Source organism: Harpia harpyja, chromosome 16 (genome assembly GCF_026419915.1).
Source record: "Harpia harpyja isolate bHarHar1 chromosome 16, bHarHar1 primary haplotype, whole genome shotgun sequence".
Lineage (NCBI taxonomy): Eukaryota > Metazoa > Chordata > Aves > Accipitriformes > Accipitridae > Harpia > Harpia harpyja.
Genome location: NC_068955.1, coordinates 2,246,512 through 2,266,963, shown reverse-complemented (window position 1 = coordinate 2,266,963; position 20,452 = coordinate 2,246,512). Strand labels below are relative to the sequence as shown.

The following is a 20,452-nucleotide window of genomic DNA, read 5'->3' as shown; positions in this document are numbered from 1 at the left end:
AGTGCAGGCCAAGTCAAGTTTAATGTGCTGAGTGGTGGTCTCGTAAATACTACCATTGTATAATATTCCATAGCTTGAAAATACATATGAATTATACTCCAGATGAAATTTAATTTTGTTTATTTGTGTACATCTCTGGACCAGATTAAAACTATTTATAATGCTTCGGAAATGAAATATTTAGCTGCAATATACTTCAATAGAATAGTTTATTTGGCTGCAAGTCTATCTGCCATATTACCAATAATTAAAACTAGGTTTTCATAGACAGAGGGGGAAAAGGTTTTTAGCTATATTTTCAAGCTGAATCATATCAACATGTTTAAAGAGGAGATATGAGCTCCAGTGTTTTTCCCCCATGGGCAAAAATTATTAAAAAATGGGAAAAATGAGTCATCTGAATTTAATTATCAGGCTCTGAGTTGTGAAGGCCAGCTTTGAAAAATGAAATTCAAAATAAGACTCTTTGTAATTCTGCTTATGAGACTGAAAAGTTTACTTCTCAAGAATACTAAATGAGATCTCCTTGAATTGACTGGCGTGTTTATCTTGCCTGTGTGTATTTCATGGCCCTATAGAAGTGCAGGATGAACCTCAAAAAGCAGGAACAGCTTCTTCCATGAGCCCTGGATGAAATTCATGTTTGTGTGATCTGTGTTTCACTCATTAACACAGTGCATCTCGCCTGGGCTGCTCTACCAGCTGATTCAAACAAGAGTCCACCGCTGTTACAGCTCGCAGAGTTCATCCAACTCCCAGTGAAAATACATTTGGAGGAAAGGCATCATTAAAGATGCAGCACATGGGCTCTTGGCGGGGAAGGGGGAAGAAGGAAAGTAAATACATCATTATTCCCTCTGACAAGGCCCCAAAACTGACATCTGTAAAACATACTACCTTTAAAAGAGCTACTAAATCTCCTTTTTAAAAGAGTGCGTGCACACGTACATGTACTACTAAAAGTCAAAGGGCTTAATTTTCTAAGACACATTTGCCATTTTTAAATTTCTACCATGCTGTATTTATGGGTAGTTTATTAATTTTTTTCCAGCAGGTTCCCTCTGACAGGCATTGTTTTATTTTTGATATGACAAGACACAGTGCTGCACTGGCAACACCTCCAGGCTGAATAATGTTTCTTAACTAGCTACATTCATCTTTACCACATACCACATATGACTGATCCTCACTGCAGTACATAACAGCTAAAAACTAACAGTGCCCGAAAATATTAATGCATGCTAATAAAACCAGGTTTTTTTTCATGAAACTGCAACATCTAATTTTGAAAGGGGTCCTGGGAACAGTAAACAATTGGTACACAGTAAATGGCAACTTCTCTCACATCAACACATCCTAAACAGTCAAATCCTATTCCCCCATAATTGCCAGGCAAGTATAAATTACTGAAATGAATGTTATTTGTGGCTGCGACAGAATCCTCATAAATAATCGTAATTTAACTTCCTGCTGATAATCCCAGTCAATGCCTAATTATTTCAAATGCTTAATTCTTCCCCTTCCAGAGGGATGTCGGGTTTAAGACTACTCCCTTGCATTTGCTGCTAGTTAGGACTTTCAACTGTTTGCTCAGTGCAATCACAGTGCAGAAGATCACGGTGTCTAGATCAACTAGAGAGAGCTGTCCTCTGCTATAAAAGCAACATAAGCAATATGTCAAATTCCTTCTGTAAGCCCTCACTTCAGACTTCATAGCACTGATCATCTGGGTAGCTCATATATAAAAAAAAAAAAATCAGTGTGGCATTTATTATACATAAAAGCATTTCTGAAAGCATTGCTCAAACAAACAATGGGATGAGAGGGGTATTGAAATTCTATACACAGCCTTCTGTCCAAAGGACAAACTGATCTGTAGAAACATTTGCCAAAAGTTCATTAAGTCAACTTGTCAGTAACGTGTTTAGCAATAATCAGAAAACAATTTTGCAAAAACAAGGTTTGAGCACGACAATGTCTGAGCGGGGTTTCTTGGGGTTTGAAGTGTTGGGTGTTGTTTTGGTTTTAAATTCTTTATTTCTTCTAACCAGCTACACTAAGAAATCTTATGGCAGAGAACATAATTTAAAATAGACAACAGTCACTACAAAGTTTACCGAGCAAATAAAAAGCATCTCAGGGAGTTTCATTAGAAGGTAGCAGCTACAGCCTGTGACTGGGAATAACCGGGAACTACCCTTATTCAGGCACAAACTGTTCACTCTGAACATCCTATGAAGTTTGGATCTCTGCACACAAAATGTCAGCAGGTACTACATGACTGTACAGACCACAACAAAGTATGGCCAGTAGTAACTTACCAGAGCGAAGATCCCTCTGTTCCAGCAACTTCTAAAACATCATATCCATCTTCCAGTTGAAAATCCATGAAAACCAGAGCAATAGTGTCTCCAGGTTCAGCGAGAATAGTCCACGTGCAGTCTGCATTATTGCCATACTCCAAAGGAAAATGAGGGCTTGAGATTATTCCGCTCTGTCCCCGCAAAGTCCCTCCACAAGCATCATCAGCTGGAAACAGAATGCAAGTTATCAGATTTTACTGAAATGCACAAAGCAGTACATCAAAAAAGAGTAAGCCCAAATTCAAATCAAAGCTTTAAAAGCCCCACTGCTTTTGTCAGGGTGTGTTTTACTACACCCTATTAAGGGACAAAGATGTCGAGGGACGCAAAATCCTATTAGGTCAGCCAGTGTCTCCTGGCAAGTGCCAGCTTATTCCCCACCATACACTTACTAGTGATTTCTTTAGTCTAATTTTCAACACCCCAAGTGACAGAGCTTCTACCACTTCCCTGGGAAGGCAGTTCTCGGCATAACACATCTCGCTGTCAGGACACCATTTCCTCATGTTGTTGCCTGCGTTTTCTGTTCCATCCCTTACTCCTGATTAGGATCCTCTGAGATGTTTTCTGCAACTTTCCTCCCACCTGCATAGCCAGCCAAGCTGGAGGAAAATCACCAGGAATTCAGTGACTGAGAAGCAGGGAGAGAGGTTGGTTTCCAACTCACATAAATCTCAGCACCTTCATCAGCAACAGAAACCCACCAAGGGTTGGGACAACAGGACTTACGAGTACAAACACGGTATTTAATAGAAATCTAATAGAAAAGGAGTGGATTATCCCACATACCTGCCTTACGCGTCTGTCTTTGCTCCAATTTCTTACGGAAATGTATATTGTTACCAAAATCACAGTGGTAAAAACTTAACGACTCAAAAATCTAGCAGTGACATTTCCTCATCATATACTGGATCTCCTGGTTGCTGCAGGTTTTTTCATTTTTACAACCTGAATTTTATCACCAGGAGCTATTAAAGCAATTAAAGGAGGAGAATCTAAAGAAAACATGGGCAGGAAGGTAAAGGAAGACAAGAATTAATTTGACTAGTGCCAGGGCAGCTCACTGCTCTCGTACACGCAGCATCAGCTCAGCATTATTTGGAATGTTGCTAAGAAAAGCCTGTTAACTTTACAACATGTAGTACAGAGCAGCATTTCAGATGCTTTAGTCAAGGAGCTTAGGGCCTCACATTATAAACACTTATTTTCATTACGAACTATTAAAAAACCCCACCATCTTCCAAACTGAAATTTAACACAGGTGAGAACATTTCTTAAGCACAATGGGTCATCAGCACCTAAGGAAAGGGCAGGACAATTCTGCAGGGCTGCTCAGGAGGATCCCTCAGCTTTTAGACTTTTTCAGGAATTAGTGTCTTGTGCTATCAGCAGAGCTGCAATTTGCAGCCTCTAACTCATGAAACTTGAAAGACAAAGTAAGACAAACATACATGCCAACTTTTCTTTCTCATGGCCATCTGCTACCCCAGTGCAGCCAGCCACCTGAACAAGCAGAAGGCACAGGCAGACACATGCTTCCCAGTGACTGATGGCAAGCGATTGAGATAGAACACCCCAGGCTAAAACATATTGTTTGTACTGCATTAAACACACTACACAGGTTGCACTGACGCCTCTAAGCCCCAGTGGAGATCATGGCCCTTTGCAACTGCTTCTGTGCTCAGACTGGGATGGCGCATCGCTGATTACTGCAGAGCCCACGGCAAGCAGGAAAGGCAGAAAAAAATATGATAAAAAACCAGACATGCAGACAGACATGCAACTACTTCTGGGCCATTCTAGCAGCCAAAGCCAGGACTGAAAGAGGCCACTGAAATCCCAACTCGATGCTCTATTCCCTGGTATTTAACAACAGTCAAAGTTATCTATTTGCTGCAATCCTATTGTCAGTGAATTAAAAGTTATTCACAGACGCTGAAGTGCAGTTAGACTTATCAATAAATTTAGGCTGAAAGATCTCGCGTCTAGTCCAAGCACCAGAAAATCCTTCAAACTTCAATACGTCATATACAAGATCCACAGTGGGACCTCCAAAGAAGGTCCACGCAAAAAATAAAAGGGCTACTTCCAAACCCCTCCCTCTGACAGACAGAATAAAAATGCTTTTTAGAGGATAAATGGGTTCTAGCCAAAAAGCATAACAGTTTACTGGTATGTTCAAATTTAATTTCTCATGAATAAGTGCCCCTGCAGATGCTAGAAAAAAATAGATGCAAAAAAGATTCTTCACCAGTGAACTCCCAGACCGCATGCCTAGCAGCAAGACGGAGCAGGAGCAAGGTCATTAGCTGCTTCAGCAATGCACAGGGATCTGAAAAGGTAATTTATTCTTAAGATAGCTGCCCCTCTGGAGGTAAGTGTATCTCCTACATAACATGTTAAACATTATTGTTGCCTGGCTGCTATTGGCTCTAGGCAACTATTCAAAGTATCTTTGCAAATAAGGTCCTGCACCACTACCACGAGACATCTGCAAGCAATCCAGCCTCTGTATGCAAACACCATGTTCAAGGGCATAGGTGCTGCTCTTGGCCAAACACTTGCTTCTCACTATGGTCATACATTCACGCAGCTCAGGTGTACACAGAACCCTTACACACACCCAAGAGCAAATGCAACGGGGGCTTGGAAGAAGCAACTCCTATCAGCAAGTTCTCAGCCACGTTTACTGCTGGGGACTGGGAAGTCTGAGACTGGATCTGGTACATTAAAGTTGTTCTTGTACTAGAAGGAATACAGGAGGGGACAGAGAATATGCTAAAGAATTTTGACTTAATGCTGTATTAGAATTCTTAAACAAGGGGACTACATTTTTTTATGTGACTAAGCTAACTTACAGTAGCTGAAGATCTAGCCAAAGGTATGGTGGGTTTGGCTTTTTTTTTTTTTTTTTTTAATTAAAAGGGGAGTTTTTAATTTAAATTCCTTGAAAAATTGCCATTGCAAAAGGTATTTAATGGAAAACGTATTCCCTTCCCATCCACCTCTAAATACACACTTGCAAAGTTTGTAGAGATTGTTACTGTTTAAACATATTCTACAATCTTCTAAAATCTTCTTGAACAGCCCTTCAATTATTTTGGGCACAGTGCAGTCTAAGCAGCTGTTTGCGTTACAGTAAAACAGACCACTTTTAATGAGATTATGCATATTTGATACACTTAAAAAGTAGCTCCACAAATGTTCTCAACTTTTCAGCCAGCTTACTGAATTTTTACTCAACCGCCTACCAGAATCATAAACCTATCAGTCCTACTTAAATTCAGCAAACAATCTGGGCAACACTTCTCTCCACATGCATGAAAGTGCTTTACAAAACAGATTCAGATGTTTCTGGATATTCTTTTGGTGCTTCAAACGCAACATTTTGCTTTATTTGAAATTAACTGACTCCAGTGAGGGTTGTTCCTTCCATGGCTACAGCAGAACAGAAGACAGCATTCCAAGTCTGCTGGGGTTTTGCCTCCAGCATACCAACTGTCAAGATAAAAATACAGCTACACTTGTAGGACTCAGCTTAAGGCCCCCTTTAGATTAAGTACTAGGCCACGTTTCATTCTGTTAATACAGAACAATTGTGCAGAAAGCATGTAAAAACACACAAGATGGAATGAAGAAACCATTCCAGATACTTCTGACACACATTACATAGATGGGATAAATGTCAGCTTAGTCCAGATTTTACAGTCTGACCCAGACTCACTGAGGAGTTTCATTCCTCGAGGCAAATTTCCGAGTTACACATGGTCTACCAGGCACAGCCAAGCTTCTCTTCTGGGCAGCCACAGCTGCCACCCAGTTCTGTGCTCTCCTACTTTGCAGATCAGCGTGGAGATGTCATTTGCTGCTGCTTTGGTGCTCCCTGAATGAGATCACTGCAGTTTTAATCCTTCCTGCCACGTAAGCAAGAAACATAACTCACCAGAACAAAGTCTGTGCAGACTGAATTTATAGTCTCTTTTAGCAGAGAGTCCAAGAATCAATTTTGATATAACTGTGCTTTCAAAACCACTGGCAAGCTGCAGCGCTAGCTACTCTCACTGGCTCTGCAAAGACACATTTCACCAAGCCATTCTCTCTGCATCCGGAATTCCTTCCTGCTTTGCTTTCTCATTGAGATTACACTTGTCCTTTATAAAAAAAAAAACAACTGTAATTATAAACTGAGAGTTGGGTAAAGGGAGTGCAGACAACTCCTCTGAAGAAAAAGCAGCTAAGCCACACCAGTCCTTCAAAGTGTTGCTGTCCTGGCACATCCTCTCAAACACCTTTGTTTCTTATTCTTTTCTACCAGGCATTTCTTTGCATCTACAGTTATTTCAATGCATGAAGACTGGAATAGAGACAAGGCTAACAATATATTAAAAAGGATGTTACAAAGAGGAAGACAAGCACAAAGAAAAGAGCATAAAGAAACCAAAAGAGGGTATCGATCAGCATGGTAGAAGCTTACACTGCTTTCAACACTTGTCTAATACCTCTGCCATTATACTGGAGAGGAGGGAAAGAAGGAAAGGGGACAGTCCCCAAACCAAACACTGTCTTTTGCAGTGACATTAGACAAGTCTATTCCCAAGATAGCAGCTCCTGAGATTTTTAACAACTGCTCAGCTAGAAGCACTTCTCATCTCCATTTGTCAGTATCTGACCCAGCAGCATGACCCATCTCCAACTTACATTAGAAAAAAGAAAAGAATACATATAAATATATTTAACAAACCTTCAGGTGAAAAATACCAGTAAGCCACTATTAATAGAATTAATTGTAAGCTACATAGGCCACAAAGGTCTTTTCTCTCTCAAGGAAATATATATTCTTCTTCAGGCAACAGTTTTGAAAACATTCTTCTCCCTGCAGAAGGCGGCGTAAACCTGTTTGTCAGTATGCAAACCTTTTTGCCCCTTGCAACAACTGAAGTCTGTATCACCAGTTTATCAGCCAAGCACGAATGTCTAACTGCTGAAAGCCTACTTATGGTAGAAGGAGTGCAGCTGGTTTTCAAATTCAGGAAGTCAATTTGCACACTGTCTTTGCTACTTTCTACTTTCCTGGAACAAGATATAAATGTTACATGAGATTTCTGGTGCCTGCCTCCAAAAAATGCCTTGGAAGTTTTACTTGAGGTAAAGTCTTGAAGGGTCAGGACCGAATCTACTAAAAAGGAGTGGCTACCTCCAGGAACCTTCAGGCACATTGCTACACAAGTGCACCTAACAAGCACATATTTTGCTGCCATCAGAGCAATTCACACAGCACTGATACAAGCACCAGAGAATTGAATATTCCTCCATTCTGAAGTATTTCAGATGCCACCACCATCATTGCTAGATTCAAGATTGAAATGGTAGCATTAAAATTAAAAGTGAGTTTGGCAGTTCAAGACAAAAATGCAAAAATAGTCTTTTACTCTATCTGCAGCAGGGATCACAAAAACTACAATGATGCCAACCTTTGACTTCAACACCTGTCGGGGTCAAAAGAGAATCCCTCCCTTATTGGGCTCTACTACGCAAATGTCTGAATAATAGCAGGGCAAGAAGATATTGCCTTCCTCCAAAGGAAGGCTGCTATCAGAGAAATGCTGTCAGACTGTAGGAACACTGGTCCATTAATGCAGATCATTTCCTTCTCTTCTAAAAAGGATATTGCTTTGCATACTCTCAAGGTTGAATTTCAGTGAATGTTTTTGCTGCATGGGCTTCCAGTGAAATTAGAAAAAAAAAAATTAAAAAAAATCTTACAGTAAGAGTCCTAATTCGAAGGAAAAGCAAAGAATCATAACTGATCATAGTAAAATGGCAATGACAGCTGTCCCTCTCCAGTGTCAGTTTGGCTGTATGAACCACTCCTTCAGTTGTATAAAGCCCTTGGTCCCAAAACAATAGGTAAGTGTACAAGAAATACACTAAGTAGCACACATGACTGCTGTGTAACTCATTCAAGCAAGTATTTAAAAACACACCAAGCAAACAATATTTGCTCACTTCAAATTCAAGATTTATGCTACAGCTTAGAACTGCTGATTGATTGCACAAGCAGAGTCAATAAAAAAAATCAATATAAGATGCTCTGCTGAAGTACACAAGGAATTGAGGGGAAAAGACTTCAAAGCAGCAGCAACTGTTTTGGTAAAACAACACAGACACTTGTATATTTACAGACCCTCTAGTCCCTTGTGGCCACAGAGAATTAGCAAGAAGCTCTCTATACTGATAAAGGAATCTAAGTTTCCCTACTCCAAAAGGGCTTACAGGAAAGCTGGCCAGCCTTTTCAAACAAAGACCAGATTTTACCTCCCATGTCGCATCCCCTGTCTGAGGCTGCCAGCCCCACTGCCAGCAACCCACAGCACAGCAGCACGCTGCACAGACTCACATTTCTTTACAGGCAAAGCACTAGAATCACTGTGGAACGTGCCACCAGGGAAGCCAGCTTGACGTCGCAGAAAGCAGAAAATCCAGTCTCATTTTCTACTGTTTGATCTAGAAAACCTGCATGATCTTGGGTAGGTACCTTGTCTTATGGATAATATTCCTGCTTCCTCCTCCCCACCCCCACCTTAGACAAAGAAACTGAAGTTAAAGTAGCTGTGCAGCATTTTGAATACTTTGAGCACTTCATAACCTTCCTATTATTCACCCAAACCCTGGCAGCTTTCAGGAATCCAATAAAAAGGAACCTCAATATTAACTATGTCATGTTTAGTTTTCAAGTCTTTTAAATCCAACTTACAAGTCGATGAAGTTTTTCCCAACCCCAAATAGCTCATTAAATCCTGTTTCATTGTGGCTTGTTCCAGATGAAGAGAGGGCACTTTACCTCTGCAGAAGGGGAGAGGAAAATCCCAAGAGGCACTGTTTTCCAAATTGGCATGGCACGTGAGCAACGCATGTCCTTCCAAAAAGAAGCCTGGATTACAGCTGTATCTCACTTTGTCCCCGATGCTGAACGTTGTCCCTTGCTGAATCCCATTCTGCAGCCTTCCTGGATTTCCACACGTATGACTTGGTAGAACTGCCAAAGAAAGTTGCTTTTGGTTAGGGACAGTGCATTGTAACAGAGCTGTCAGGTGAAGAATCCACAGGGAAGGCTCGTTTCAAAGTAAATGCATCACTTAAAATGTAAAGAGCAAATAATCACAAAACTTATCCTACTGGATTGCACCAGAATTCATTATGCCAGTTAGGGTTAACATTTAAGTACCATTTCTATCAAGTACATGTAAGGAAGCAAAAATCACTCCCCAAGCTATTGAGTCAGAAACAAGATCCACTCTTTCCTGACCAGTTTTACCAGCTTCTAAACCAAAGAAAGCATCCCTCTTCCCTATGCCACCCTGCAGTTCTATTTAACACGACTGCAGTTGATTAGAATTGAGAGATTACATTCCTGTTTGAAATAACATTTTTCAACAGACCTTCGCCGGGCACCTCAAAGGCCCCTGCAATGTAAGCAGAGTTGCATTATACCTCAGAACCACACAGAAGACAGCAAAACCTGTAATTAGCAACTATCACCTAGAAAAAGAGCGCAACATTTCAGCCCACCAGGATTTATACTTCATTGCACTGCATGTTTAATCCAGATTTCATACATGCATCAAACCGGACTCTGAACAACGCAGCTGGACCCAGCTCCACTGACGACAAAATATATAGTCCAACAAAAGTTTGCATCAGAAAGAATGTGGAATACTTGACTATAAAATGGAGGAGTTACAGCTAAAACGCTAGCAAATCCTTAACCAATGCCTCTGTACAACAGTTTCAGAGAATTTAAATAAAACTCTATGGGTTCCCATAAGCCACTCCAAAAAGATCCACTCAAATCATGGTTTTAGAGCCCAATATAAAACCCAATGAAGACAACCAAGACTAAGAATGACTTAATCAAATTTGAATCAGGCCCTTGTACAGCATCTTGTATTATAGTTCTTTTGTGTTAAGGCTGAAACATCAGAGGAAGGAAAACACGGTCATTCAAGGCTGAGTGATGGTTTATCATCGAAAATAATTTTGTCAGGGACATGAACAAAGCCAGACGAATTTCTACAAGCAAAAGAAGGTTTAGTCTGCAGCTCTGCCAAGGAGAAGAGGAAGATTAAAAGGAAAAATGATATGCTAGCGTACGCAGCATGCAGCAGAATAAAATACAAGCAAAACTGTGCCTAAGCATGTGAAATGAAACATAAATCGCTAACATTAACTGATGCAAAGACGCTACCTTTCTGTCCTGCCGTGGGACAGTGCCTTAGAGTCAGGATTTGAAACTTCCCTGCTTTGCCTCCAGCACCGGCCTTCCCCCGCCAGCCCCGGCTGCCTCCTCGGAGCAGAGCTCAGGTGCCCTAAGAGGGCTCGCTACAGCAGATACGCAGACAGGATCCCTCACAGCGAGGGAAATGAAAAGACTAATCTGTAATGAATATAGGATTAGGCTTCCTGCATCCAGACAGACCACCTTGTTTTCTAGTTAACCCACTTCCAGATTAAATGCAACCTTACCACCTTAAGCTTGATTCATTTTAATAGCACATACATGTCAACTCCTGCATTGCTTCAGTTATTCTTTTTTTTTTTTTTTTTAAGAGCACAGCCAGCACCCCAGGGACACAGCCCTGGGCTCCAGTCTCCCCATGCAGCCTTCCACTGCACAACAATGGGGGCCAGGTACAAGCCCTGACAGACAGGATTTCTTCCCCTTGCTCCCTCCCCCAAAATACTATTTACATCCTTCCACAAAGCACCTGGAGCTAGGAAGTTCAGTAGCAACTTCCACATAAAAATATTAATGACCATGCACATTTTGTAAGCAGGGGGATGCTATTAAATGTGTCAGATGGGTTGAAAAGCAGTGTAGAACTAATGTTTCATTTTCTGTAATGATACTCAAAACCCCAATTTAATTAAATTACCAATGTCACTTTTTTTTTTTAAAATGAACCCATTCCTGCTTTTATGCTTCCATCCTTTAAAATTAATGACTAGAACTTTGCTATAAATAAAAATCTATCATTTTTAAAAGTCAATCTCTAACACTAGCTGCTCTCTACTTAATGAACTGTGAAGAATCAGACAACCCTGACCTGCATCGTATCTTAAAATCGTACTTGAAAACCAGGATCTCATTTAAAAATCCTGCTTCATTTGGCTGCCTTAACTAACATCTTGTTACAGGACAGACAACATACACGTGCTTTTTGGGGGAGGCAACATGAACTCCTTGATTGCTTTGGATTCAGTGGGGTTGCTGCAGGAACCAACGAGCATTGGTGGTTTGTTTGTTGTTTGTTTTTTCTTTTTAATTAAAAAAAAAACAAACCACCAATGCGAATCTGCAGAAGACAAACACTTCTTCAAATTGCTGCCTCGTGGACCAAAAGAACTGCTTCCAAAGAGGCTGGTGCTACATCCAGAGCTGGGTTCAGCATAAGCAGCAGAGCTGCCCGTATGAGGATCTGCTGTCAGTCATGCCCTTGAGGCACTTGTGCAGAAGATGAATTTGGTCAGCACCGAACATGAGCTGATGAAGTACACCTTCTCTACAGAGGGAGGGAGAAGAGTCAAGGGAGACGACACCTGCGCTTCCTGAGAAAGCACAGCTTCACAAACCCCCTACAGCAGACTGCAAGGTGGGAATCCAAACCACTGGGGTACAGAGTCGGGAGATGTCCTCCTAAAACCCCTGGCCGGTTCACTCGGCACGGGAAGGCCGTGCCTTCGTTCACTGCTGAGTGTGACTCCCCAAACTGGTGCAGCAACCGCTTTCACAGCAATGCATTTGTGATTCTACTCCAACATTCCTAAGAGATAATATTATTGCTCATACTTGGCTGCCTCTAACAGCCAGACTCTCTGATTGCTTGAGAGATTAATAGAACTGTATTATTTACATCAGATGTCGCACAGAATAATATTATTAAAGCTTTGTCTTGCCCATTTACCAATTCCACTGTAGATTAGTAGCATGGATTTTTTTTCCTCCTCATAAAAGCTTTGTTCCCAGCAATCAACATAATATTTTCCAGTGATTGTATGGAAATGAATGCAGCCACAGACCAGATTTGTAAAGATGAATAGAAGGTCCTGTTAGTCATTTTGTAGCTAAGTCTGTTTCTCTCCATGATGAATTTAGAGCACTTTATTTTATTTGTCTTGATTTGAACAGCTGCCAAACCATTATCTTATTTTATGACAAAAGAAAGGAAATAGGATTATTCTGTTGCAGTTGCACCTGGAGAGCTCCTCAACATACCTGAAACATCACTGTCCCAAGCACTATTCAGATATACTGCCCACTGCTCACTCCCCAAGATGACACAGTAGAGGAACCATAATCATGGTGTTAATTGCCAGCACAAACACAAATAGAACCAGACCAGAACCTCTAGAAAGGACATTAGGTGAGAACTATAACTGTCTTAAGAGATAACACAAGATACGATGATCTGAGAGCAAGGCAGAAATGGCATCTTTTCAGCAAGAAACTATGAAGTGTCAGGGCATGGCAAACATCAGTCAGAAATAAATGCACCAAAAACAAGAACTCTCCCACTTTCTGCAGTTTTCAGTCTATCCTTCAAATCCACTTATTTGTCACAAAGAAATCCATAGGGCATGAGACCAACCTCTGCCCAACTTCACTCCCTTCTGCTCCAAACTTTCTCTGCTTTTTTTGTTTTCTCTTGTCTTTCAGTTTGGGCGCCTTTTGTCCCAACCTTTGGAACCTGCACACGTTCCACCGATTCTCTCTCACCCTTCATCTTACCCTGGGATCATCATCAAAGATCTTGCATGCTACGTAGCTTTTATAGAGCAATGAAGATGCACTTCCCTCATGGAGCCAGATCTATTAGTACAAGACCAGAGGCATCTCACAGATTTCATAGCGTGTTGCTTGAAAATGAACTGAACAAATTGGAAATAGAAACACAGATTTGAGAATTTTCCACCACCCATTCCTGGGAGCTGCTCAAGAGTAGCTACAGAGCTACCAGAATTGTTGATCTGCATCAGAATCTTCGTACCATTTACGGACTTTAATTTTTACCCCTTTTCAACAGGCTCACTGGGCTGTTCCCAACTTTTCTCATCCCCTTGCCCAGGATCACTACACTGGAAGTTTTCAAAATCAGCAGCTTTCAAAATCTAGTACTTGTCAAGTCATGTCTCCTTGTTCCAGTTCATTTGAAATTAATTAGTAGTTTTTAAGCCATTAGATGTGACTCAACGCATCCTTGGACAGCATCCCACCATCAAAACGCATTCAGCCTAATTACATCAGCCTTTCCTAAAACCCCACAGCTCTTTTTGTCAGGAGAGAAAAAGGGAGGGGGACAAAAAAAAAAAAAAAAAGCAGAGAGGTGTTTCTCTTCTTGCTCAGCACACTGATACATTTCAAGCTACCTTACCAATTCAGGTACTTTCAAACAAAACAAACTCAAATCCATCCCTGGCTTGCTCACCATTCCAAAGAGAAATCTTGCCTGTTTCCTATTCAAATTAATCTTCAGCTCCATTTTCTCTGTTTATATTGTTGGAATGTAAAATAACCCCAACATTTAATACATCTAGATACTGCATTCCAGTCTATTACCCTATTTACATAGCTAAGAGAAGCATTTTTATTGCTTGAATTATCTATGGTAGTTTACGACAGATATTTCAATGCTATCATTGTTCTAACCTTGAAATCTTATCAAGGAGTGCAACTTTTATGGTATGAGGCCATACATTATCTCCTCATTCCCACCTAATTTTCATTTCTAATAAAAAAAAAAAAAAAAAAAGAACGCAAGTAAGCCATGCCAGAGCAGGCACTTATAGCTCCTGAATAGTTATTACAGCAGGAATAATTCATAAATCCCAATGAAAGGATGCTACATAGACCAAGCAAAATAACAAAACCATTGACCTAAACTACTTGGCTCAGTCATCACTGCACACTCATTTCCAAACTAATCTCCATTATGCTTTTTTAACCCTTCTTCGTATTTTCCTGCACTTCCTGAATCTAGCCAGGGTTGGAAGTCAAGATATCCCTGGGAATCAACAGAAAGGTCGCTTCTGCTAGAGATCCAGGCTGGGCAGAGCGATATTTCACTCAAAAGACAACCTGCACTGTATTTGTTACCTTCCTAGAAATTCAGAGGGAGAAACAGATTCCTTTAAGGAGAGTATCTCCAAGATTTCCATCACAGCTTCAAAAATTAACTGAAACACCTATGCACGACATGGACAGTACACCTTTGGCGAGCACAAGGTGAACTCCCACGGGAGGGGGAGATCCACACAGACCAATTTCCTCTCCCTCTTCATCCATAACTTTTGGGCCAAGTACCACAGGGATACTCCATGACTCTCTAGTATCTTTCACCAGTGCTTTAGTGCAATCTGTTTTAGTTCAGAAGAGTTTAACCTTCAGAATAAGTGTCCAGTGTGTGCTACAGAAAAGGAAATAAATGGTATCTTTTTCATTTCATTTTATCCTTTTTTATGTCATGATTCATTTCCAGTACAGCCAACAGAGATAAAGCTAAATGGAAACTATTTTTTCTCTCTAATATTTCTTTATTCACTAAAAAACAGCCAGATAGTTACTTTTGGATAATAACAGACCAGAATGGTTCATCATCCATCTTCTTTGTGGTGGTAGTAGTTCTAGGGCTTTTTTGGAAATTCATTTTCAGTTTTCAATTTACCTTCCTGGAATGTGCTACAGCAACTTCAGTGCAACCTCCAAGAGTACCATGCAAGCTGAGAGAGGATTACTTTAGATTTGATTTAGTCATCCCACTACAGTAACAGCAATAGATTCAAAACATGAAAGCAGTAAGATTATGGGAGATACGGCAACAAACAATCCCACATATCTTCAGAGATGCAGTGAGCAGGGATCCTTAACATTTGGGACTTAATGCCACTCATTATTTATACTTTCGAATAAACATCATCAACTTGCTGAGCACAGTAGAGGAAGTCTGGCTAGAATGAAGATACAGATACTGAAGCCTGCCTACAGAAATCTTTTGCTGGGCCCTGAAGAGCAACGTCATGCTGGCAGATGCCTAGACACCAGCAGATGCTCAGTTTCCAGAACCAGTGGTCCTCACACACCATCCCAACCTGGGATGCTCTCCTGCATCAGAAGCCTAATCAGGAAGGCACTTGAGAATGTGCTTATCTTTGTGAACATGCTCTAGTCCTGCTGCTTTTCAGTGCAACAACACTTGAACACAAGCTTAATTTAAAGTATGTGGTTAAGTGTTTTGCTTAGCAGGAATGGATTTAAGTGTATGTTTAAAGGCTTCATTGAACTGGCATTTAACAGCTGCAGAGTAACTTGAAAAAACTTCCCTAGGGAGGAGGGTGGTTTTACATTTGTTTTCTCTCTTCCTCCCTGAACTAAGGTTAACCATTCCAAGGGAAACAAAGACCTGCATCTTTTTGTAACATAAAAGACAAGCCAAGAAAAGCAATTCTGCAGTAGTTATCAGCACCAGAAGACAACTGAAGGAACCAAACGAAAGCAGAATTAAAACTGCAGCCCCAGAGAGTTCAGCTGCCATATCAGATTAAGCACCTCGCTCCACTGTGCACATCAAGACTGAAAGGCAAGGCGTCAGTGTGAAAAAAGGGTGTCAGATTTGGAAACCCAGATTTGAACTGATTCTATCTAGACACTGGGTGCCAGTGTTGATCTGCTCTGCATTTTGCTGGAGAGTGTCCCTGGACAGGGAACGCTCTTTGTTCTATTTAAAAAAAAGCCACTTCCAACTTTAGAGACCACATTGTTTATCTGCTTATTGATCTCCTCTAGCTATTGGCTGATTACCCAGAAACAGAAATTGTAGCCAACTACATCTGTTTTAATAAATATTTCACAGCAGAGGAAGGGCATTCACCACAACATATCATTCTAGTTTTTTCACCCACTTGTCTGGAAGCAGCAGGTATCAAAGCGCAGGGCAGTAGCAGCCCCTGCCAGGGCCCGAGCCGGCTGGGAACCCAGCAGCATTGGTGCTCCTCTGGTCTCACCTACAGCACTCTGTGATCCCTGCGCCCAAATACACAGACCTGCCGAGCCTTCACACCCTCATCACAGGTAGCTCCATTTTCTTTCTTCTAGTGGCTTCCACACATCTTTCCTACCCCTCACTCCTGGCTTTCAGGAGCCTTTGGAGGGGCAGCTGGGGATCACACACCACACTCCTGCTCCAAGCAGCAGCCCACTCGTCTTCCCAAGCAAGACAGAGTTAGTTCACAACTATACTACAGTTAAAACATGAATAACCCATTTCCTCAGAAATGGGGCCAGAAACTCCAGTAATTGACAGCTTCCAGTTGCTTCAGCATCCACTCAAACTACACGAGGTCTGGCTCACCCCCACAAATAAGCATGGAAAAACTAGTTTGTTTTCATTTTTCAACTGCCTTCATAATTTATTCCCTCTTACAGTTATCTTTTCTGTACCTTCTTTAGGAAGCTTGGCTACTCAATACCACATAATGGCCAATACTGTAAGCATAACTAACTGGGACATCAACCTGACAGAGCAGTATACTAACTAATCAGCAATAGCGCACAGTTTGTGGGGAAATGCCCTTGAGAACAGGAAAGGTGAAATATTATACCGTTGAGTAGAACGGTCAATAATAAAAGCTACCAGGAATGCTGAGCTTACAGTGCAGACACCTCATATCAATAACCAGAAAGCAAATACATTTCAAGAATGGTGCCACGAAAGAGTCCACTGAGCTGCCGTAGCAATTAGGTAGTCTTCTGCTTCCGGCGCTAGAGATTCATTATTAATTTGCGGTCATAACTGATCAAAAAATCTAGAGGGTAATTTTATCCTCTTCACTGAAAACAAAGCTAAAGTGATCTAATTATGTCATAAAAACATGCCTAGGGCTCAGTCCTGTTTCCTAAATTCACAGGTGCCTATCTTGCAAAACTTGCCACAAGCATAATTTTGCAAGCTATGCAATAACGTGCACTCATCTCAGAGAACAAGTTTTTAGTCCCACACGGGATCTCCCCAGTGCCTGACTACATTCAGAAGCAAGAGCTTATTCTGATTTCAAGGACCTTACTCTGATTTCAAATCCTTGTCTGTTACTCAAAGGTAGATGTTGTGGATCTAGGTGCTCAGACCTGCCCTATCTTTTCTTTCATACATCCCAACCTATTTAATGGACATTCAAAGGACATTTATGCAAGCTAAGGTTAAAGCAGGCAGGGAAGGTGAAATGGGAAATGCTGACAGGAGTAGTTTAAAAAAAAAAAATCAACAGCCAAAAATCATAACTTTAGAGTTCAGAGTGGATGTGAAGAAAATATCCTTCAGTAGAAGGGAACTACAGCATGCTAACGGGCTTCCCAGAGACCCTGCAGGATCACTGTCCTTTGTGCTTTTCTTTGGCTGGATCCTGAAAATCTCCAAGGACCTGATCTAGTGTTGGTCAACACTCCTGCTCTGAGAGGGAGTCTGCAGCAGAGCCCTCCTGCAGTCCTTTTGTTACTGCAAACAGGGGGAACATCTACTGCTTCCAGATCCATCAGCTCATTACAGAAACACCACCATGCATATACGGAACCAAAGCACATTAACAAATAACCACGCACTGCATTCTTCAAGTTAGTTTTTCTCTGACTGATATGAAGACTAGTCACTTGTAGTAAATATCTTCAATTCAAGTTGGAAGGTGACTTGCCTGTCACTTCTGAGCATGTGGCTTGAAGGACATGGGTGTAATTTCATGCTCTTTTTAGACAAGGCATGGCTGAGTTGCGCTGTATGCCTCTCATATGCTGCCAGGCCAGTTGCAAGACAGACCCTACAGGGACACTTGCAGCCTGCCTGCCAATTTAGATTACTACCATTCACTTTTGAGACCTTTGCACTGACATATGTATTTGAAAGAGAGGGAGAAACGCCCAGCCACCCACTTAACACTTCTACAGCTGGAGTGGCTGCTGGCCATCCTTCATAGAGGAAAACATCTGATAGCTCTTAGCGCAATCATTAGCATGAGTACACAGCTCCAGTTCTCCCAAACAAAACCCATCTTCTAGCTGAAGAAAACAAAACGGGGGATGCAGGGAAGCCTGGAGAGAACACCTACCACACAATGAATGTTCCTATCCTTCTACTTTACTCATCAGCAAAACAGAAGTTTACCTCATTCACTCTTCTCTCTCCACAACAAGATACTGTGGAGCTTTACCCAAAGGTTAGGCGTGTATCTATCCAAAAATGCTCCTTTAAGTTCTATCTAGAAGAGTATGATGGTCCAAATACTTCAAGAAGACCTTAAATATATCAGGAATTGATGCAAAGAGATGATACAAATGTAAAATCCATATATACATGCTACAAGAAACGCATCTCTTGTATAAATATTGTCATGGAAACAGGATACAGGTTTGCTTTAAAGGACACTCGAAGACCATTAACGGAAAGAGAAAGGACTGGGACTGAACCCAGAAAAGAAGATACCTCAATCTCAGAACTGGCCTGAAACTTGTTCTGCTACGTGGCGCAAACCTACATGCTGCTTAAATTTCACATCACTGACACTAAAACTGAATGTTTTGTCTTTGATAATACAACTCTACAGTGAGAAAGATCATATTGAAAGAGTTCAAATGTAACCACAAAAATACCACGTTAGGTTCCCACAGGCAAATAACAAGGAGGGAAAAAAGGTGCACTTCACTGAACATTCAACATGAAACATCTCAAAAATAATTTCTTCTACTTCCATTTTTCCCTGCTACTTTCAGTTACACTGTTTATATGCAACACAAGTTTACCCTCTCTAAGGGCAAAGATGCAAACCCTACTTAAACTTCAAGTGGCGAGTACGGGAAGCAGACACACTCACCCACCCAACCTTGCATTCTCTACTGCAGATGCTACCACTGCTGAGAGGAAGGCGAAGGAGCAAAATCTGTTTATTACAGACAGTTCCCTTAACCTGTCTACCACAGAAGAGAATAATACCCAGCTTCTGTGACTATCAGTTTATGCCTTGAACATTTTCTATTAAGAAAACACTAAATCTTAATCTAAACCAGTCTTCAGCTCTTGAACCCTTCGAACAGCCAAAACACATCCAGGCAAAGCATGGAAGTTCAACCCCTTCAATTACTCACATTGGAAAGAAGAATTTACACAGCACCTATCTGACATGCAATTCAATCTATAAAAAGTAAAACCTTTTTTTCTCTGGAGCTATGCGTCAGGCACTCAGAGGGGAAACGCTAGGAAGTCAAAGCAACATTTGAGCGATAAAAAATAGGGCCCGTTGTAAAAGATAAACTAGAGAAGGCAAAACATAAGCCGCACACTCAGCAATAGCTCACTAAAGCTTGTAAGAGATTCATGCAGTGGACTTTTCTGTGACTGCCACCAGTCTTCACTATACTAGCTGAGCCAAAACATATATTTTTAGACTAAAACCCTTTATGAGCTGTTCATCTTACTGCTTCATTCCATTCATTATATTTTTAATCATGTCCAAACAACTGAGCTATTAAATAAATTCCAAAGCAGCACAGCAGGCTGTGTCTTATGCAAGCTAAAGATCAGAGCAGTAGGAGAGAAAGACTACTTTGGTTGCAGATTAAACCTTTCCATTCTTACAAAGCACAAAGCAACTGCTGGACTCAACTGCCACACAGTCAGGATTACAGCCACTTCTCAGTCCCGTCTCCTGCTGACATCATAAAAACATTCAGAATATGATTTACTTTACAAAAAAGTTGCAGGCATCCGACAAAGGAGGGAGAAAGTTACATAAGTAACCTTTCAGTAATGAACTCCCCACTGCAAACGCTTTTGTTAGCCTCCACTAGAGCATCTTTTAAGTGCAGATTTGTACACTGCAACACTTGAAGCTTTCCAGACAGCTTCAGCATCTTGTAAACTGTCTTGAAATGAGAAACTCCACGCTGCTGTGACCACAAGAGAAATTGTGTGCTGCACACCTTCCGTCACTTACAGCAGAGTAATTGGAAAAAAACTTTTAGTGATGTTTAAGGGCATCCACCCACCTGCTTCTGC

General features: G+C 41.1%; 1 protein-coding gene across 2 annotated transcripts in view; it reads right to left on the bottom strand.

The window, feature by feature from the left end:
* Positions 1–20,452, bottom strand: part of CSMD2 (CUB and Sushi multiple domains 2) — a 311,331-nt gene that overhangs the window by 220,741 nt on the left and 70,138 nt on the right. For both annotated transcript variants that reach the window (XM_052811437.1, XM_052811438.1), the window contains exons 4-5: positions 9,205–9,399; positions 2,322–2,529 (exon numbers count right to left, since the gene is read on the bottom strand). In XM_052811437.1, coding sequence (XP_052667397.1) covers positions 2,322–2,529; positions 9,205–9,399 — 403 coding nt within the window. The remainder of the gene's footprint in view (positions 1–2,321; positions 2,530–9,204; positions 9,400–20,452) is intronic.